We start from the raw sequence: 22,538 nt of genomic DNA, 5'->3' as shown, positions 1-22,538 counted from the left end.
TTAATAAAGAAACGATATTGAACAATAAATGGAATATTTTAAAGTAGTGACTGTAAATTAAACTAAAGTGAATCAACGGGTGGTGAGGTGTGGAGCTTACCATGTGTGGCATGCCATCACACATGGCAACTGTCATGACCAACTCAGCGTGGAAACCTGAGATGAACCTAAAAAGTAGAAAACTCAGGGTTTTTTTTTTTAATAATTCTACTTTTTGTTGGCAGTCGCTGTCCTGATGACGCAGTCGTTCACCTGTGGGGGAGAAAACAAAACAAAATTGTCAAAAATGTTAAAGTTACAGTGAAACTTCAAATCCTTGTACAATTCAGTGGTATTTATACTGTAAACTTAATCCCTATGCTGTAAACTGACATGTAACTCTAGGAATCACTCATTTCAGCCACCTTTGCCACCATTTTCCACATTAATTAGAAGAAGAAATGAAATAAATGAATCGATTAGCTCAAAGAAATTCCACTGCAGACGAGTGTTTTGGTGGTTAAACTGCAAAGCAAGCCACGCACATGGTGCAGGCCACTTCTGTGGGCTCTCAGGGATTTATGTGACTAGTCGACTAATTGTCACTAGTCTGTATCAGACTTACCAGTCGTTCAATGTAATTGTTAACATTTTAATTGATGCCCAATGCTGGTACATTGTGTTCTAAATGTTAGGCAGCGATCTACCACCAGATGGTGCACTGTTGTTGAGAAACGCCATAAATCTATTAATCTACCCTGATCTTCTTGTTAACACTGAGATCGCAGATACACGCAGAGGAAATTAGTTTCCTGAGAGGTGGAAAACCTCTCCTTTAGGAGAGCAGTTAAGTCAATGGGGGAGGGGCTCAGAGTAGAGTCACTACTCCTTCACATCAAAAGGTGACAGCCACCTTGGCCAGGAGGCTGTTCCAGCTGGGCACGTCCTACCAGTAGGAGGCCCCAGCATCCTTGGTCATGCTAGCCAGTTTACATCTATCAGCTGTGGTCAGGAGTAGTCCTTCCTGCTGCCCCCACAACCTGACTAGAAAACGGCTGTATAATGTATTACCTGAATCATTCTCGCCACACTTAGACGTACTTTTAGATTCTCAAATGATTGTCATATTTTAATAGAACATCTTTTGTAGTAATGCATTTTCATTTGTATTTAACAGAATGTGATGAATGGTTTAAGATACCTCTGCGTCTAGTTTGACAGTTTCTATTAATCAGTTCTGAAAATCAACTCAATATCTGAATGTTCCTTAGTTTTACATTAGTTGGTTAGTCTAATTATTTCCCCCTCGATTAGTCGACTAGTAAATAAGACGCCAGGAACATCCCTACTCTTCAGACAAAATGTGAGTGTGAATTACACACCAAGGTATTAAAATGGATATGGAGTATGGCTTTGGTTTACCATAAACAGCTGACGTAAGGACATCATTAATGTACTCTGTCCAATGAACACTGGAAACAAGACTGCACTGACCTTGCTGGCAAACCTCAATGAGTTCAGAGTTTCCCCAAAGCTGTCGGGCTCCGGAGCAATGTTAACAAACATCAAGCTGCAAATAAAGACATCCAAAATTAGTGCCAAAGAATAAACAGTCACAATCTGAAGTGATGAGATCAAACGCTGTTAAATATTTTTTGGGGATAAATTCCTTCAGTTTTATGTGTCGTCATTATAAAGATTTGTGATGTCAACAAACTCACGTTTTGCCGTTTCCCCCCCAAACATCCCTGAAGGAGGTACGTGAGCTTCGAGTTCCTGTAAGCTACGTAAGTCTCCTGGAACACAAAGGCCAAAAAAATCATTAATACTGTAAACAGAGGTGTGGACTCGAATCACATGACTTGGACTCGAGTCAGACTCGAGTCATTAATTTTATGACTTTAGACTTGACTTGAAAAAATGTTCTAAGACTTGTGACTTGACTTGGACTTTTACACCAATGACTTGGGACTTGAATTGGACTTGAACCGGTTTACTTGAAAAGACTTGATATTTTACCCCAAATATAAAATTTAACATGCATATTATATAGAGATTGAAAATGTGACGTCATTCACGGGTAGAACCGCAAAGGATTCTGGGAACTCGTGGCAAGCGGTAGTAGCGCACGCAGGCTTTCAATTAAAATCAGTCACACAGCGATAAAAAGAAACACAAAAATGTCAAGAAGCTGTTGTATTATTAACTGCAATAGCCGGTCGCATGACAGCCACGGGAAGCCGACGGGTAAAGAGATCGGTTGTTATCGGATTACGTTGTTGAAGAGAAATTGTTCGAGCCATGTTTCCGAAGTAACAAAGACGCGACAGATGGCCTGGATTGCAGCCATTCAAAGATCAAATATAACGTCCCAGAACACTCCAGCTCACAGGTTAGTCTGCTCCAAGCATTTACACGAAGGTCAGTATTTTTTAATAGTTAATACGTCATTTTCATAACATAATTGGTGATATAGGTTACAAGCAAGAACAGAAATTGTCGCGCTATGCTCCTTTGTTTATTGTGCATAAATAGTGAATTGTCCTGACACAATATTGCGTTTCGCCTCTGTTATTATGGTACATTGACAAAAACATATACTTTTATTCACAGGGTAAAACAGGGTTTTTTTGTATCATTAATTGCCCAGTACGATTACAGCATACAGTATTATTGTCACTGCTACATTTCTGTAACGCGTACCAGAAATTATTTCCACTACTAATTAATTACCGTTGAGCTCAAAGGTCCTATTAATAAACGGTTAACGAATGTGTATTTATGACGACGATTTGTGAGACTGGTAAACTTATGATACGTACGATGGTCTTTCGTTCTACACGGTGCGTTTCAAGGTGCTGTACCCATCCGTCGGTAAACTGTACCTGGGCTTGTTGCAGTGACCGGAAGTTACTAAACTTCATGAGTGTATGCACTCACTCCAAGAACCGTATGATTATAAATATGCATATAAATATGCTACGATGAGATAGCTGACTTCATCTAACTAGCAAATGTTGTCCAGGCTACGTTGGTGATACAGTTTTTTTAATGTGTATGATATTTTTGTCATGCGATTTTAAAGCCGGTCCTACAACCGCATCCAAGAATAACATGCAGCTTATCTCAGAACTGTCGGTGAAAATTATTCTTGGAGCTAGGTTTAATTGAGCTGCATTTTAAAGAGGTGCAATTTCACAATTTGTGTATATTTTCTAAGTTCACTATTTTGTCATGTGTTGAGAAAAACACAGATTTTAAAATTACATGGTCTAATATTTACATTTAGCATAACTGCAACATTATTTTTTCGTTGTTTTTTTTTAAAGACTCGAAAGGACTTGAAATTCAAAGTTTCAGACTTGTGACTTGACTCGGACTTTTACACCAGTGACTTGAGACTCGACTCTGACTTGCCTGACATTACTTGAGACTTGACTTGAGACTTGAGGATAAAGACTTGAGACTTACTTGAGACTTGCAAAACAATGACTTGGTCCCACCTCTGACTGTAAATGTAAAGAAAGCAGGTGTGACATCTAAGACTACAGAAACTGCAGCTGCAGACCTTTTTGGCCAGAGCGGCGATAACGACGCCCAGGTTGGACAGTGAGCTGTTGATGGCGGTCATCTCTTTGAAACGGTCACCCTGAGACTGGCTCTTCACCATTCGCTCACTGCCAGCCAAGTCCACCAGGCACAGAGTGGCTACACACACAGAGAAAACCAACTCTTATAGGAAGCAGTGATCCGTTTTTCCTTCCATTAAAGGTAGTTTTAATACTTTACAAAACACTTCTTTTAGCGCTCAGGGGCTCAAACATTAACGTTGAGTCATCAGAGCAGATTTTGCACTGGTTACAGTAACAATAACTAACCAGACTAAATATTATAGATCCAAAAAGAAGAAACCACATTCCTGATGCTGGTACTTCCAGTGTGATACATTTGCACTTGACATCCCTGCCGGCATTAACTCCCTCAATATCCAGCTGGAAGACTGAGTGGGAGCGAGACGAGCGGTCATTCTGGGCTGTCTGGGCAGTGGAGCGATTCTGATTGGCCAAAGCAATCAGACGGAGAACCTGAGAGGACGAGGGAACATTTTAAAACAGAGCATCGATAAAGTTTGATGTATTTTCAAAGTTTGGTAACAATTTGTCAGCAGATTTGAAATTAATTTGTTCTGAGCTACAGATGTCTGTCTGCTGTACCTGATCCTCATTGGAGACCCGCTCATAGGTGAGATTAGTGATTGTCAATTCGTTGCTGGCTGTCTTGCGGATCTCATGCTCAGGTCTCTTGCTGGACTTGCCGGTGAACACAAGGTCCCTCAGGGTCTCATTGTAAATTTCGACGAAGCTCGCTGTGAACGTGAACTGTGAAGTGAGTGGGGGTTAATGCCCCACACTCTTTTCTGTCACTGCTTTGAATGCACAGACTGGTCTTAATGTTGATCTTTGTAATCTTCAGTGTTACGACCCGGCTCAAAAGCCGCAACATAAAAACAGAGATGAATAGCAGAGTGTGGGTGAGAAGAGGTTTCATCCTAAAATGGAAAACCAGGTCGGCTAAAATGGCTGGTGCCACCAAGGCAAAGACTAGTGCACTGCCGGGAAGCTTGCCTCAGGTATGCTTTTATCCACACCTGACTAGGTGTGGCCAATTAGCACCAGCTGAAAACACTGAGACGATTAGAAGCTGCAGAGGGACGTAACATTCAGTATTGATATTTGTAAATGTAAACTATGAGGATTTATTTATTTTTAATTCTTTTCTTTTTTTTTCTTTTTTTTCCCTCTTTTTTTCTTTTTCCAAATAAATGTCCCGATTGAGTAATGAAACTAACCCAAAGGAGAATTCTAACAATATTAGACAGGCCATTCAATATGCTTTATCGTGGACAACTCGTGGCTAAAAACCCACACACACACACACACAAACCTCTAATCAAACATGAAAACGGATAATCCAGCTGAAGCTTCAGACAGCCGTCAGACAGTGAAACACTGCCATCTGCTGGACTCGAATAACAAAGACGCTGCTTTGACGGGTGAGGGAGTTTCAACAAGTCTGCAACGACTCAAGCATCAAACTACAGAACTATTCTAGCGGACATGGTGCTCTAATGACTGCTTCATTAACGCAGGTCAGAAAGGATCAAACATATCAATAAATCATAAAACACAAAACGTCTCTTATTGCCCAGGGCTCAGGAAGTGAGTGTGTTCCTTATAGCCTATTAAACCTTAGCAGGTTATTTTGATGTGTTACAGATGAAACAGCTATCCAGTAACATTCAGCTACAAAAACGCTTTTTTATAATTACTTTTTTACAGCTTCGCACTTTTACACAAGTTTTATCATCAGTGTCACAATGGCTGCTGCTAAAATTGAGTACAAGATATTTGTTGGCCTGATTAAAAGGTCTTGATGCGTGCTCAATCATCAGGGAAGTAAATCTCCAAAAGTTGATTCTGTTCTTCTGGACGTAGCGTTTTCAGTCAGAGAAACCAGCCGACTGAAGGAACAATGGGCTGGGAGGTCAGTTCCTTAATCATGATTATGCAAATTCTCATGACCATTGATCAACAACCACTGATCAATGGTCCTGAGTACCATTCACAGAGAGTTGGAGAACGGCTGCAATCACAGCATTGTAAGATGGTGACAGATGTACCCTTAGGCCCCCTCCTTGATTCAGAGAGGGTCTTTCCCTTTTCACGTAAATGGCCTCCTTGACTCCGCCCTCAAACCAGCGTTCATTGCAGTTATTGTTGACAATCACATTGTGTCGTGTAACCATCCAGCTCACATATTCAATGTAAATGATTTGTTGAACTGAAGACATGATGAATGTTCCTGCATTAAAACACATCCAGCCTAGTGTTCTCACTCTCCCTAAATGGATCTGTTACATTAGTGATATATGGGAGTTGTGTTTCAGTCTTTTCCACATGAGGACATTTACATTTAGTTTTTGCTTTACTGATGAGTGGCTGGTTAACCTGCAGTGGTTGAAGCATGTGTCGGTCGTCTGGAAGAGTAGGTGTAGAAGACGTCTTTAATGAATGTAATGCTCTGAAGGTGTCAGTGATTACTGTGAATTCATTATAAAAGTGGATTTCAGTGAATAAAGTGAATAAAGACAGGCCCTCATGGTGACGCTCAGGTGTCCATAAAGTGTAACAGGAGAGCTTTGTCATACTTTCAGAGATTTTACATGAGCCAGTCTTTCAAAAATTACATAAATAAATAATTCATTCATTCATCCACAGGAAACACAATGCTCATATCTGAAAGTAAACTCTGATATATATCCCCGACTAGAGTTACTACTAAATAAAGGATCGCCCCAAAACGACTAAATATATAAAGACACTCTCCAGAAGAAGTTAAAGGGATTTTATTTATTGTACAAGCAATATCTTCATAAGAATTACAAATTCTGCAGACATATTACCTTCTTACTGAACCTGAACAACTCACACACAGACGTGTCTGCTGCTTATCTTTGTTCAAACATGATGTTTTATCTTCTCTTCAAAACACATTACTCATCTTTCTGGCATCGTGTTACATGAAAACACCTGCATTCTACCTGTGTCATTGTACCACAAAGACAATGATTGCAACACTGTGCTTGCAAAATAGAAGAAATAAGACGACCAGCAAATACATAAAAGATGGTAAAAGTGATTCCATCTTTGTGTCTCCTCCCATTGTTTCCCCAGTCTGTCTAGTTCCCATATTCCCAGGACACCGCTGGACAACAAGTGGGTATTCCAAGACTGAGAGACGGCCAGAGTTGGCAAAAGATCAGACATTCTCCACTTAAGTAGAAGTAAAAATACTATTGTTCCAGTGAAAGTTAAAGTACTGATTCAACTTCATTACTCAGCTAAAGCAAAAAAGTACAGGCTCGAAGCGCTTACAGAGAAAAGCAGACAACAGAATACAACAGAATGCTGATGGCGGCAGTAACACACACTTGGAGGAGAGGCTCCAGCCGTCCATTCCAGCCCTATCCCTAACATTAACTCTAACCATAACTTTAACCTTAACCCTATCAGGTCTTGTTTTACAAAGCGATTCATGATTAGAACAAAAAACACATTTACACATACCGATGATTTGTCACATAGCATCGTTACCTGTTGGGATGAGAACGTGTTGTTTCCAGAGCACCACAAATTGGGGTGTCTGTAGCTCAGGTAGAGCAGGAAACCTACTAATCAGAAAGTTGCTGGTTCAATCCCCGCCTGCTCCAGCCTGCATGCCAAATATCCTTGGGCAAGACGCTAACCCCAAGTTGCTCTCCGATGCATCCATCGGGAGGATGAATGCGTATTAATGTTAGATAGAAAGCACTTACAGAGAAAAAGCATAGAAAAAAGTGAGTGCATGAATGAGGCAAGTTGTAGAGAGTAGAAAGGTTTTATACAAGAACCAGTTCATTTACCGTTATATTTTAGTTTCATTTTCAGTTCTGTACTTTTTACATGTAATATTGATTCATTAGATTGACTACATGCATTAGACCTAACTTGCTGACAGCAAATTTAAACAACCGTAATAATTTATTTTCAGCGTCTGAAATATTTATTTAGTTTGTTTTTTGTTTTCTTTTTGGCTCCTGATATTAGTCAACTACTATTTGTCAATGTTGAACTAATAATGAATCTAAGAAAAGCTATTTGTCACGGTTGGCCAGCGTCAACCGTGGGGATGTGAGGAAGGAGGAGCCAGGCACGGAGCTCTGAATGCAAGCAGTGCGTTTATTTACAGTGAATGGAAAATAACAATAAATCCGCAGTGCGTTCCCGACTCCCGTGAAATGTCCTCTTCCCAGTGCTAGTGTTCCTTGTCTCCGCTCCTCAGTGTCTGAGCACCCCGTGCTCGCTGCCCTCTCATCTCCACGCTTCTCCTGGGGAGATAACAAACAGGCAGCCGTAAGACACATACAATGCGGCAGACTATCCGTACTGACTGGCCGAGAGACTAACGTGAAGTCACGCAATGATCCAGCATCAGAGAGAGCGCCACCGCATTCTCAAGTAGCTCCTCGGACAAGGCTTGATCAGCTGTGTGATGGTCTTCAAGTGTGGCCAACCACCTGGCAGGGCCACACCCACCAGGCCTGAAGGTGCCTGTAAACAGGTGCTCTCAGAAACTCCGGCATCCACACACACACACAGATATACCTGCAAGCAGGGAGAACGAGGGACAGCACACCAAAAACACACATGTCCATAACTGCTGGGTCGTTTAGACTCCTGAGCTGTGCACGAGGGGTCGAACACCCACTGGAAGGCCGGGCACTGGTTTTCAACCGTAATATACCTGATGTGCTCAGGTAACCTGTAGCGCCATGAAACCACTGTCACACCAGGGCGCATAAGAAATGATGCTTTAAGACACTGATGGGATCGGGCAGCAGGGAAAACATCCACAAAATGCTACTTTCAGTTTGACTCCCTAAGACTACCTAAACTAAGTAGAGTCATTACATGCTTGTTAAAAGCAAACTCTCATATAGTTTTTAATGTGCTTCTTTCATTACAATGACTAGATAAAGAATGTGGCCCTGTCTCTATTTAACACTGGCTACCCCAAAATGTTTCCAAACCTACAACCGTAACTTTCACTGAGAGATTTTTAGATACGGTTATTGAAGCTGTGGGGTTAATTTTTTAAGTAACATGAGAGAGAGGCAGCAGCATACTGTTAGATTATAATATTATTTTATGCCATGTTATACCCCTAACTAAAGATTGTGAATTATTATGTAGTTTTAGTTTGCATTATTCTCCTGAATTAGAAGAAGCTGACAACTATTGCATTAGTTAAACTGATTTGCATTAAAGTAGACTGCTGATTTATTGTGGATGAATGATATTGTTTTATGATGCATAATACTGCTGCAGAAAGGCATCGCCTTATTTGTCTGATTAGAAGAGAACAGAACATGCTGGAGTTTTCTGCCCCAACTCAGCAGGAGCAGATAAACGGGGAGCCAAGGTCGTAGCTTAGGCGCCGTGTGAGAGAAAAGCATGTGAATGTTTAGGCTTTTATGATAAGGTGGAGGCACCAGAGGCTATAAGAGTTTGAGCAATGCTCCACCATTTTGAGATCTGAGGCTGTCTGCATCAGTGTCCATCTCCCACGCGTGTGATCATCATCGTTTGACTCAACCCGACCGGACCAGTGTTGTTATTGTGATTTTTCTCTTGTCTCCATCCCCAGTATTTTGAACCTTAACAGTACCGATTTAAAATCCTACATGTCTTTGTTCTCAGGTTTTCACGTTCACAAACTTTGGTGTCCACGCTATTTGCCTGCCAGGCTGACAATGATTTAGATCACAGAAACATTTTTAAGCTGTTATTCCTGGTTTCACAGTGGAAAACTCCGGGTAACGTCCATTATCTTTGCTCCTGTATAAGACTTTCCTGAATGCTGAGGTTTGGTCTTCCACATGAAATTCAGTACTTTTGTTTCAGTTTCATTAATGATGCATTGATTTTGGACATCGATGTAATACATATGTGATACACGACAGTCTTTGAGTCCGTCCTTCTCATATATAATCCCACTGTTTTTGCACTTCAGATGATTCCAGTAATGACTGATTTAAAAAAGAAAAGTGAAATGTTTCTAATGAACTCACCACGATTCTTATTTCAAACTTCATTAAGAGCTGCTGGATCAACAGGGGTGTCCTGGATTTGTTAGTAATATAATATAGTAATATATTATTATTAGTTTTAATTATTTAGTCAAAAATCAATTCCAGACTGCTCTGAGCAACATGCTGCAGCGAGAGTCCTGACAGGGACTAGAAACAGAACATTTATTGGCTCCCTGTTTTATCCAGAATAAAAGATTCTTTTTTCTTTTGTGTCCCGTTTGGATCTATAGCCATCAGAATTGTTGTCTTAAGGCCAAGAAAGATGCCAAGCGGATTTATTTTACCAAGTGGATCATCATGGCCTTGCCATATTGGTCCATTTGATTGACCTTTATTATAATTATGAATTTATTTTATTTTCAGTTGCAAACGGGACAGACATGACTGTGGGATAGGACAGGGAGAAAGAATGAAAGAAAGAGAGGGAGAGAAAGAAAACCAAAGGGGAGAAGAGACGGTGAGAAGGGGGGGAAGAGAGAAAAAAAACCCAAAACTCCTGGGTCACCTGTATGGAGAAAAAAAAACAGAAGAGAAAGCAAACAACAAAGAGCAACATAATAAGAAAAACCAGCACCATCACAATAAACTAGCTAGCAGTAGATATCAATAGTTACTAAATAATAAACGATATTGTGCAGCACGCAAGATAGACAGCGCACAATGTGCTTTGAGGCAGCAGCCAAGAAAGCTGTAGTCCGCGTCTGTGAATACCCGTGTGTACACCTGTGTGCATACCTGTGTGGATCAGCATGCTTGTATTCCAAAGGTTTCTCCATGTAACGATCTGCTAGGGAGTGTGTGTGTGTGTGTGGGGGGGGGGGGGGGGGGGGCACAGCCCCGTCCTCCAGGGCATGAAGCAGGTATGAAGGAGATCAAAACTCGAGACATCCAGAGGCCCCCAGAACACAAGAGACCAAGGAAGACCCACAGAGGGGCAGCCGCGCCACTGTCCCAGTAAGAGCTGAGGAGAGTCCCAGATGAGGGCTCACTCAGCAGCCGCAGAGCAGAAGCCAAGGGGAGTTGCAGTGACGCGCCCGTGAGCTCCGCCAGCAGCCAGCTGTGCCTGAGTGACCAAGCCCCAGGCCGAGAGGCCGGGGGCACCCCACCTCCGAAGTGCCCCAGGCTCCAGGCCCCGACAAGCGGCCGCCAAGGAGTGAGCCGGTGTGTACCCGGACGCCCACCCCCAGACACAAAGAACCACCAACGCACCGACACCTGAGGGAGTCCGCCACCGGCAGGGGAAGTGGTGGTGGGGGGAGATAGGCCTCCAAACCTTGGAGGGCCTGAGATGTCCCCAGAGAAGTGGCGTCTGATACCCAACCTGACATATAGACACAGACATACAGGCACACACAGACACAAACATCCATTCCCACCCTCATGCTCTCATATGCACTTACTCCACACTCAACCGACGTGGAGACAGACATAAAGAGACGCTGTATACACGATCACACTCCCCAAGCGTACTCTACGAACTGGGTCTAGGTACCCTTGCCCCTGGAGGGGGGAACTGCACCCAGACCCAGGTAGTGTTACCCTTTTCCCTGCGGTGGGGAGAGGCAGACCGCCCCGACTCCGCAGCAGCAGGGAGGCCCCACACCCCAGACCGCAGCCAGACGGCCAACTCCTCCTAGCCCCCCCGCTCCAGCAGGCCGCAGAGGATGGGGGTGAGAGAAGACTCCAAACCTCCCTCCACCCGCTCATTGTAGTGTTGATGCATATGTGTTCTAAGGTGTAATTAAAACCCAGGAGGGCATGGAGCTACCTGCCAGAGAGCAGCAGGTAAGCGCATAGTCCCTCCTGCTAGCCCTCAATGTCTACGTGTATTTAAAATTGAGAGGTGGGCAACGATGCCAGGGGTGAGGTGTACACCCTGATGGTAACTTGGACTCCGTGTATCGTGCCCACCCCCAAGATCCTATATGTATGTGCAATGAGGGTGTGAGTAATGTGAATGTCTAAGTTGTGGGATAAAATTGTCCATCTCCCACGCGTGTGATCATTAAAATCATCGTTTGACTTAACCCGGCCGGACCAGTGTTGTTATTGTGGTTTTTTTCTCTTGTCTCTTGTCTCCATCCCCATATTTTGAACCATAACAATACACACAGAGCATCAGTGATAGAAAGCTAGGCTAACATAGGGTAGCTACCTGTTCAAGGAGAAACATGTATAGGCCCATCTCAAGTGCCAGTGAACATCTAAATGATTCAGGGAAGACTTTGGAGAAAGTGCTGTGGGGAGATGAAACCAAATTCCAATTATGTGGCTTTAACTGACCTTTTGAAATAGGAGTGTGATGCAAAAAATAGCATCCCCGCAGTCAAGCAGAGAGATGGAAACATTATGATGTGGGCTACAGGACGACTTAGTCGGGGTTCCAAGCAGTCAGGAAATGTGACATCGTCAGACTGCAGGCCACGGATTGGCTCGTCAGTCGCGGCACTCAATGAGTCATGAGACGGTGTCTTTCACTAAAATCAAAACTGCAGTTTTTTAAAAACCCTGCAACAAGGCAAATAGCTGCACAACACCGTGGTTTCCAAGTGTGACAAAAAGCCACAGATACATCATTCACACATTCACACACTGGTGATGGCAGCTACATTGTAGCCACAGCTGCCCTGGGGCGCACTGACAGAACATTGCAGAACCTTCAGCACCTCGTATGAAAAATATTTGACTGTGTGCATGCTTTTAGCACTGTTTGGATTTGAGAAAATCTAAAATAAATCGAAATTTGCTTTTAGAAGTTGTTTTATAAAGTTCAGTGGTATATTATGCATACAATAGGACATCTATTTAGATTTACATCTTCCACAGAAAAAACTGCACATTACTGAAACTTAGTATACTGGACTTTGTTGTTGTCCCACACAGGTTCAATTTCGAGTGGTAGATGGCTCAGTGCTCAGTCAACCAAGATTTTATGATAGTGGGCACAATGAGATAGATAAGCTGCTTGTAAACAGTACTTTTATGCTCTCTTTTTCCATTTGGATAAGAAAGAAAGAACCAGGAAACAAAGGCAAACAAATAATCTGTGCCTTTATCCCAGATTCACATTATAGGAACAGCTGCTCAATGACCACTGTAGTCTTTGCTTACAGCACTTTTATCTAGATCTATGCAAAGTGATCCACTACACCTACTTTTACAGTTAAATCATTTTATGAGCACTGATGCCATTTTAATCTGAGTTTCTACTCAAATACAATCAGTAAAGAAAAACACAGTCTGTGACGTTTGTTTTGAAGGAAAAGGTATTCCCTGCAAATGTTTATCTGTGTGAGACTATTCAGAAAACAGTCATTTTGTTTTATAGGTGAGACACTTGGCCTCTTTTTTCCTTGTTCTACGTTTGTCTTTTGTCCGATTACTCTGGAACACAAGATGGAAAACTGATATTCTCATGTTAAAAATATAGAAAAAGGATTTTATCACCCATAAATGTTAACTTCTCATGCCTCTAAGCACAAGCAGGAGCAGAAGTGCCCTCTGCAGTTTGTGTGTGGAAGTGCAAAAGCTTACAGCACCTGGTTTTCCCAGGCGGTCTCCCATCCAAGTACTGACCAGGCCCGACCCTGCTTAGGTCACGATATCGGGCAAGCAGAGCTGAAGAGGAGGATGCAGGAGGCCTGTGTGTGTTCAGCAGCCTGCTGCATTGGAGTTTGCCTGGTAACAGATGACTCAAACAGCCCACACACCCGCTGGACGTGACCGCAAACATGCCCCCCTACACCTTTTACATAGCCCGGCTGCTCGAGTTCTTTTGCTGGTTTTTCCCGCGACCCCCCACCTTCTTCAAATCCAACAAAAGTGGTATCAAACGTTTATGCTACGTTTGTGCTGTAAAAATTTTTGTTTGTGCTGCTATCATTTTAAAGATATTCAAGAAAATTTCTAGAGGTCCCCAGAGGTCAACCAGCCCCCCCACATTAATTAAATCAAACAAAACTGGTGTCAATCAACTGTGCTACGCTTGTGCTGGTTTGTGCTGCTAAAATTCTCGTTTCTGCTGCTTCTGTTTTAAAGATATTAACGAAAATGTAAAGGTCAAAAGGTCTCTTCAGTATCCTTCCTGATGGCAGCAAACTGAAGACGCTGTTGAAGAGATGAGTGGAGTCACCTGTAATGAAGAGGACCTTTCGAATGAGGCAGGCACAGTAGATCTCCTGGGGAGGGAGGCAAGAGAGGACCCTGCAATCCTCTCCACTGCTCTCACTACCCGTTGTCATATTTTTCCTGCAGGACCCAGTGCAGGAGTCATACCACACAGTGATGCAGTTGGTGAGGATACTTTCAATGGTGCTCTTTAGAAGGTGCTCATAGTGGGGGTTGAATCTCTTGTCAGCAGAGTGAAGAGAATTGTTATGTGCATTATTATTCAGCCCCCTTTGGTCTGAGTGCAGTCAGTTGCCCATAGACATTGCCTGATGAGTGCTAATGACTAAATAGAGTGCACCTGTGTGTAATGTAATGTCAGTACAAATACAGCTGCTCCGTGACGGCCTCAGAGGTTGTCTCAGAGAATACTGGGAGCAGCAACACCATGAAGTCCAAAGAAACACTCTGATGGACGTGTGGACAGCAATGCTGCCTTGAACAGTACCGATGTTTCAGGGCTGGGTGACGTTGTTGGGTGGGACATCTACATCCTGACATATCAAGGTTACTTTACTTTTAGGTCAATTTGCTTTACAGAAAAATAATAGCATTTGTCATCAAGATATTTATATGACTGCACTTGCTCAGGTTTGTCCGGATTTCAAACTGTTCTAAAAGTCTTTTGATTCAAATCTGGGGCTGTGTTATTGAAAGAAGCAGAGAAATCGATGAACTGAAGTCCTTTACTCTCTACGTGTTTGACAATCAGGTGAAGTAGAATCAAAAGCACGTCCTCCACTCCTCTATTGGGCTTATGTGCAATCTGCATTGAATCAAGCTGAAGTTCAGTGTCTTCCATAATCACATTTCTGATGATTTTTTCAAAGACTGAGGTGAGGGCAGCAGGCCTGAAGTCGTTTAGAACTTTTGGACGACTAGATTTAGGACCAGGAACCACAACAGCTTCTTTCCAAAGAGAGGGCATGAACGATTTATTCAGAATAACCTAAAATATGGGACTGAGTTGTCTGTGACGGTTCTCAGTCATCCAGGTCATTGTAGACTAAGGAGCTTGCAAAGAAAAGCGTCTGGACTTCTTTGAGTTGCTTGAAGACGTTTCACCTCTCATCTGAGAAGCTTCTTCAGTTCTAAGGGTCAGTTGGTGGGGAGTCCCAGATTTAAACCCAGTGGGAGTTTCCCCCCAAAGAGGGACAAAGGACCCCCTGATGATCCTCTACGTAATCACATGAGCCAAGGTGTGAAAGCGGGTGGGGGTCCTAATCAGCCAGGGTTTCGGGTGAGCTCATTGTGAAACCTGGCCCCACCCTATCATGTGATTTCCTGAGGTCAGATGGCCCAGGATGTGAGTGGGCGTTAAGGTGTCTGGGGAGGGAACTCAAAACTGGATTATAGATTATTTATATTATATATTGATATTATTTATCTGAATATTTATTTATCATAACTCTGTTTCTACACTCACTTTATATGAGTGCTTGTTGTTTCTTGTATATTTGCTGCTATGACAACTCAGTTTCCCTCCTGGATTAATAAAGTTTCTCTGATTCTGAAATACAGTGAGCCATTATATTTGTAGTTTCTAACTAACAATATAAAGGCTCTGCAACCGATAGAGCCACAGCACGTCCCACTGGCAGCTGAAGGAGCTTTTATACAAAGGACTTTGTAATTGAAGCTTTATTTATACAGGTCGGCTCATTGAGACTCAATGTCTCATTTACAAGAGAGACCTGTTCCAGACACACATATTAAAATTACAACAATAAGAGAAAAGTTTGTGTAATGTACTCAGTCACATTAAAAACGAGAACAAGTTCCCAGAGATGGTTTCACAAAAACATGTGTACGTCTTTTGAAGTCTGCAAGTGAAATCAACGGAGAGCCTTAAATCCTTCGGTTATGTTTTCCATGAAGACGGAGCAGAAAAGGAGAACGCCTTCTTCCCAAGCTCTGCATGAACTGATGGAACAGTGAATGTAATGATGTCCTGAGACTGCAGGCTGTGACTAAACTGTTTGCCTAACATGTACTCTGATGAATAGGAGGCAGTAACCCAGAAACAGATTGATAGATAAAATGATACTAATGGACCATCCTGTGTAAGACCAATGAGGACCAGTTAACCAGAGAACACAGAGTTCTGTCCACAAAGTAGACACAACTCTCCTGTAAATGTTCCCAAACTGACATTGTCAGCCTGTTTAATACGACCCCAGTTCAAACTGATGCGGGCTCGGAGCGTGAGATTTTAGTGTTTCTCACAGCACCAACTACGCAGTGATCACTCAGGTCGTTGGCAAAAACTGCAGATGTGGAAAACTTACGCAGCATATTAGTTAAAAAAGGTCAATAAGAGCAGATTTATCTGGGTGTTTAGGATCAAGGTGTGTGAGGCTTTAAATAATTTGAGTCAGTTTTAAAAACAAGCAGCGTGCCTTAAAATCATCAGACACAGAAGAAAGCCAGTCCCAATGAAAATCATCCATCTGAAAGACGTCATTAAAATGCAGCTCAGATAAAAGTTGAACCAGAGACGGTGATGTGCTGGGGGAAGCAGGTGGAGGCTGATAGCAGCCAACAACAGTCTGATTTCCAAACAGATCAATAGTTAAGGCCAAGATTTCAAATGGCTGAGGTGCAGATGGAGAGAACAAGACTTGAGCAGCAAGACAGAGCTTCACATAAACTTCCAGACCTCCGCCTTTTCTGGGACAGTCTGAGAGCTAAATGTTAAATCCATCAGTTGCTACGTTTTTATCCAGTAAAGATTTGGAAAGTCTCAGAAACAACAACGATACCAGCACCGCTTGAACAGCCCAGATTCCAATCATATCCATGTTAGGAAGCACACGATGTGATGCACGTGTAACCCAGACAGTTTTTAACATCTGCTGGTGTTTCACATTCAGCCAGAGGCCCAGGGTTAGGTTGGATACCAGACAATAATAAAAGCATCGTTATTAGACTCTAGAGCTCGTTTATAGCTGACACCACATGTAGAGTTTAAGTTCACACAGAGACGATGACATTTTTCTAAAACCAGCAAACAATAAACAAGAAATGTAACAAGAGTTTCAGAAGAAGCTGTTTTACAGAGAAATGATTCCCTGAAGACAAAATTATTATTATCATCTTTATTTCTCCAGGTGAAAATTTAATTGAGATTAAAAATGTTGTTTTCAAGAGACCTGGCATCATGGCAGAAAGAGTCAGAAATACATCATAATTCAAACAAATACAAAATAGGAAAAACATCCTACATAAACTTCATAAAGTTTCATTAACAGACTTTGAACAATGGACTTCAAACTTCCCCCCAAAACAACAGAAACACATTTGAAGATAATGAATGACATTTATCCCTCTAAAGAAGGACTTAGACTACGATTTAATATGAATGAGAACATGTTCATAAATGGATGCAACCAAAGATTTCATCAATCCCTGATTTAGAGACAACAGAACATTTGGTTTGATTTCACAAGATAAGAATGACGACTGAGTTGGAAGATTGTTTTATGTTTAGTCAAATCTTTCCTACATAAAGTCGGATTACAAAATCATCCCCTAAGTTTGTTGTTTTATTCAAGGAATTGAAATTATGGAGAAAATCTGTGAAATGACTTAAAGAAAACAAACCACAAAAACTCTATGATGCTCTAAACCCCCTGGTTTAGGTCGGACACCTTTCTGATGATGAGTGCATCTAACATTTCCTCAGAAGTCAATGTGCCATATGATTGCATTAGCAATAAATTACACACTATATAGAACCACTTCATAGGATTATATTTGTGCGCAGATGTTTGCAGCTATCAGCGAATATTTATCAGCTATTTTGAAACAAAGAAAGACTTTTTATCCATAACAGCAAATGAACTGTACAACAGAAAATACAAATGCTATTTATGGTCTCCTCACAACAATGATAAGAAAAATAAACTGGGCCAATATGTCATGTTTCTTAATACAGAGACACACATGTTAATGTGATCTCTGGTCTCCTCTGAGTGGGAGTTATTATAACTGACTGTAAAAAGTCAGCACAAGGAAAATAAACTGCACCTAAACTTGGTTTATATCTGACCCAGACAGACTGCAGGTCATAACTTCTTACCTGAAGTTCAGTTCACCTGACACTCGGACCGGCAGCCGCCTCGGGTCTCTGCTCCTCTTGCCTCCCCTTTCCCTCATCCACCTGCTGCCTCTGTGGAAGCTCCGCCATAGCCACCACCAAACAACTGACTTATTTTTACACATCGACCAGCATCCGGCCAATCCGCCATCTTTCATTGTTTATACCGTTACAAAAAAATAAAAAAACATCATCGGCCCATTAAAAACGAAAAATCACCATCAGTATGCCCGATGGCCAGTCCAGCTATGGTCGTGCCATCAGTTAACCCTTCACGTGGCAGCTGTGACACGCGTGCCCAGGGTTGCCGACCCCTGCTCTAAAGCATCTGATTTGGATTCCTGAGATCAAATATATTTTCCTTTGTGTTTGTTTTCTTCTCATTTGTGGCTTTAATGTAGTGTTACATCCTGTTTGTTTGCTTCCATCTGTATACATGTCCAGATTCACTGTTATGTTTCTATTCTTACATTGCTGTGTGATCACTGTTCCCTCTGCTGACTGATGTGACCTTTTGTATCTCACACTGATACTTGTCATATTTGTATCTGTGCCTAAAAGATAAAAAGTTTTCCATGCTAAAACACAGCTCCACCTCCTGCAGTTCTCCCTCTGAACCACTAGATGTCTCTGTTATCTAAATGAAGACGTGCAGCACAGCAACCACAGCAGCGCTCAGATCACACGTGTCCTGTTATTATGTATAAAAGCATGAAACAGGTGAGACAGGTGGGATCAATATTAATGTTGTGGAAATATATGAAAAAGCAACAGAAGAGTGAAAACATTTCCTGTTTCTAGAAAGATCTTTCAGCTCACAGCTGCTCACAGACTGTATTTACAAGTGACAAACTGCAACTCTACAGTACATCTACAGTATATATCAAATATATTCTGTATTCAAATCTATTGAGTGATGTTTGAAAGTCTTTCCAGGTGAGTTTGATCCAGGAGGGTCTGAAGCCAGAGTCAGACAGAGACTGTGCAGAGACTGTAGAAGGACAGAGCAGCAGCAGAGCAGTCCAGATACACTGATGATCCTCTGTCAGATCCAGAGGGACACACAGGGATGATGCTGGACTCTACATTGTGTCTGACAGTGGAGCTGTTCTCAGAGCAGTTCACTCTGCAGCACTGACAGTCATCTGCACTTCTTCTCATTCCTCTGTCAGTCACTGCTGGATGAAGCTCTCCTCTCCACCTCCCAGTAACATGGCCCAGTCAGAGCGTCTCTACACACAAGCTGCTGCTGCTTCAACCTCTCTGGATCATCAGGACACAGCTCCTCCTCTCTCAGCACACACACCGTCCTGTTTACCATCATAGCCTCCACCTGCAGAGAGAAGAAGGAAGAGCAGAGGAGATAAACGAGTGTTTCCAGAGACTCTTCATCAGCTGTCAGTCAGTGATGCAGCACATCCAGTTTAAAGAGCAGCAGGGACTTCAGTGCTGGGACTGTACTAGGACTCATTGTTGCTTCACTTTTTCTAATCTTTGGATTTTTATTGAAGTTGATGAGAATGTTTTTCCCTCCTAGTTTGAGTTTGGACTTTCATTCATTAGAAGAACCTTGGTGTGTCCACTCTGAGCTCTGTAGGAACCCCAACAACAAGCCCAACAATCCAGATGGACGGTTCCAGCTGTTAACTGGAGGAATTCCATCCAAACATCTGCTCTCACTAAATTCTTCCTCACCTACAGACTGTGTTCTTCACTGCTTTAAACTTGGAAACGAATGCAGTCATTGGTCTGCGTGCTGCTTTGTTCAGAGAGCTGATTGGCTGTTGACAGTGTTTGATCAGAGCGTGTCAGCCGTTACTATGGTGACCATAAAGGTGAGAAACAGGAAGTGTTTGTGTCCAATCCTGAAGCCTGTCACCATTCTCCTCTCACAGCTTCACTGAGAACCTGCAGCTTTACAGGAAACACTGGATCTTTGTTTCATACTGACTGTGTTTAGTACAGTACTGCTGACAGCACCACCCACTCACTCCATCACTCTACTGACCCCAGAGTCTCCAGTCTGTAGTCTGGACTCTGCTGAAGATCAGACAGCTGCTTCACATCTGGATGCTTCAGGTTGTTCCAGCTCAGGTCCAGCACTCTCAGATGGGAGGGGTTGGACTTCAGCGCTGCTGCCAGATAATCACAGCTGATCTTTGACAAACCACAGCTCCTCAATCTGTATAAAGAATGAAAGATGTAAGTTTATTAGACAAAGTGTGAGCTTGAAATCATTCAGTGTTTCATCATCTGTTCAGAGCTGAAGAAGGTTCAGAATGTAGAAGTTTAGAAAATGGAAACTCCAAACAGCTGAAGCCAACAGGAAGCAGCTTCAAACAGGAAACTGTGCAGAGTTTCAGACTATATGTCCTGATGCAGCCAGTTGGATTTTGGAGATTTGAATCTCTGTTCTGTGACTAAGTCCTTGAATCATTTCTTCCAGTTGGTCCAACAAGACAGACTAAGTGTTGGACATGTGTTGTGGCTCCATTAGGGGAGCTTCTAAATGTGATGTGATGGCCCCTCTGGGTCTGTCAGGTCACAGCACTGAAGAGAGCTCAAACTGGGCACACAGTTGTTCCAGTCTGGACCAAAGACTCTATACTGGGACTGAGGGACTGCTTTGACTGCACCCACTGGGACTTTTTAAAGGCTCATGTTCTCACTTAGATCATCGATTTCTACTTACATTTCTTTCTGGGAAAAATGGGGATTACTTTGGAAACAGGAAGTATTTTCCCCAATAAGCAGCCCTGGATTAGTAAATCACTCCAACATGTTCTCAGGCAGAAGAAGCTGTCTTGTTATGAGGAAGAGAAGAAAAAGATTGAGGCACAGAAACTTGTTGAAAGAGAGATAAAGCAGCTAAAATCAGGTGTAAAAGTAAAGCAGAGGATGAGCTGAATAAGCAGCGTTTTAAGAGTTTTAAAATGATGAGTAACGTTGAAGAATATATATAAATACAAGTCAATAAGTCAAGAAGATAATTAGGATCAGGCTTTTGATTAAAGAGTCCCAAAGATGATAAGTTAGGGAGGTGCAGGAAAAGGTGTTTGGTTTGCTTTACACAAGATCTCGGCGACCACAGGGGGGTGAGGATCCTGGAGGCCCGAGGCATGATGGACCACAAGAGAGGGACGCAGAAAAAACCTAATCTTACGCATGGAGTGTTCTCGAGGGGGAGCTGGTGTTTATTACTGGACCACTTAGATGACATGAGGTTGTCTGATTTGCTGAGCCAGAGGACGGCTAGAGAGGGTCAGAGCGGGAGTGGTGACCCCGATGTCCATGATGCCATGGATGGACATGGAAGCAGCTGAGTGGGCCGAGGAGTGACCCAACACAATGTATTGTGACCTCTGGTGTTCCAGAGGTCGAGAGAGGGAGTATTGAGATTGGAGAGATATTTTGCTGCTATTGTTAAAGGCTCATGTTCTCACTTAGATCATCGATTTCTACTTGCATTTCTTTCTGGGAAAAATGGGGATTACTTTGGAAACAGGAAGCATTTTCCCCAATAAGCAGCCCTGGATTAGTAAATCACTCCAACATGTTCTCAGGCAGAAGAAGCTGTCTTGTTATGAGGGAGAGAAGAAAAAGATTGAGGCACAGAAACTTGTTGAAAGAGAGATAAAGCAGCTAAAATCAGGTGTAAAAGTAAAGCAGAGGATGAGCTGAATAAAGGACACTCAAGGCTGGCTTGGAAAGGAATGAAGTCCATGGTGGGGATGCAGAACAAGGAGCAAAGATGAATGTGATGCTGAATCAGCAGAAGACTTGGACTCATTTGATTCCAGCTTTGATATCATTGATTTCAATGAAGAGCTTTGTGATTGTAGCAAAGGGCTGGTAGCTCTGAGAGTCCCACTGATGAGGTGTTTGTGTGGAAATCTCTTAGTGGGACCAAAGAGAGAAAAAGCCCTGGTCCTGATGCTGTGGGAGGGAAATGATTGAAGTGTGCTGTGAGGAACTGACTGGGAGATCTTCACACATTTTCCAGTCCTCCTTGGAACAACAGGAAGTTCCCAGCATATGGAAACAAAGGTTAAGTGTCCTATGGCACTCAGTGATGATGGTGCTGTGGCCCCACCACCTCCACCTCTTTGTAAAGGAACTAACTGTAATCTGAAGCTTCAAATGGAACTAAGACTTCCTCCACTAGGTGGCAGTGTCTGATGAGAAAGTGTTAGTGGAGCTGGCCTGGAGTCAAAAACAGGAAGATGCAGGATTTGGGCTGAAATGGGGAAAAGTGGTTCGCACTAGTGCCTTAAAGCAAGAAGGTTGTAGGTTGAAGCTTGTTGGCCTTTCTGTGGAGGTTGGATGTTCTCCCACAGTCCAATGAAATGCTGCTTAGGTTCATTGGTGCTTCTAAATTGGCTGTAGGTGTGGATGTGAGAGAGTGCTTCTCTGTCTCTCTCTGTTGGCCCTGTGATGGACTGCTCACCTGTGCAGGTGGACCACGCCTCTTGCCCTATGACAGCTAGGGCACAGGCTGCAGCCCTGTGAGCCTAAGCTGAATAAACAGTTAGCAAAAATGATCCATAGATGGCCTGAAATCCCCCAGTTAGCAGTTTGGTAGATAGCTATGACATGCTAATC

The 22,538-nt window shown here is 42.7% G+C and overlaps 2 protein-coding genes and 1 long non-coding RNA gene across 3 annotated transcripts in view; 1 reads left to right on the top strand and 2 right to left on the bottom strand.

The window, feature by feature from the left end:
* Positions 1-22,538, bottom strand: part of LOC146676647 (protein NLRC3-like) — a 145,970-nt gene that overhangs the window by 34,136 nt on the left and 89,296 nt on the right. The gene's annotated exons all lie outside the window — the stretch shown is intronic.
* The window catches only part of LOC146676653 (uncharacterized), a 448,379-nt gene that overhangs the window by 407,479 nt on the left and 18,362 nt on the right, over positions 1-22,538 (top strand). The window lies entirely within an intron of this gene.
* On the bottom strand, positions 208-7,127 carry LOC146676656 (carboxy-terminal kinesin 2-like). Its single transcript, XM_085400846.1, has 6 exons — positions 7,107-7,127; positions 4,194-4,358; positions 3,926-4,064; positions 3,548-3,687; positions 1,701-1,775; positions 208-252 (listed from the first exon to the last, which is right to left on the bottom strand). Exons 1-6 carry the CDS (start codon positions 7,125-7,127, stop codon positions 208-210), a joined length of 585 nt encoding a protein of 194 aa, XP_085256972.1.

The sequence above is a fragment of the Rhamphochromis longiceps genome, linkage group LG3 (assembly GCF_057381845.1).
Source record: "Rhamphochromis longiceps isolate RC_006_pf linkage group LG3, R_longiceps_female_GT1.1, whole genome shotgun sequence".
Classification (NCBI taxonomy): domain Eukaryota; kingdom Metazoa; phylum Chordata; class Actinopteri; order Cichliformes; family Cichlidae; genus Rhamphochromis; species Rhamphochromis longiceps.
Note: the sequence above shows the minus strand (reverse complement) of the source record. Positions and strands in the feature narration are given on the sequence as shown.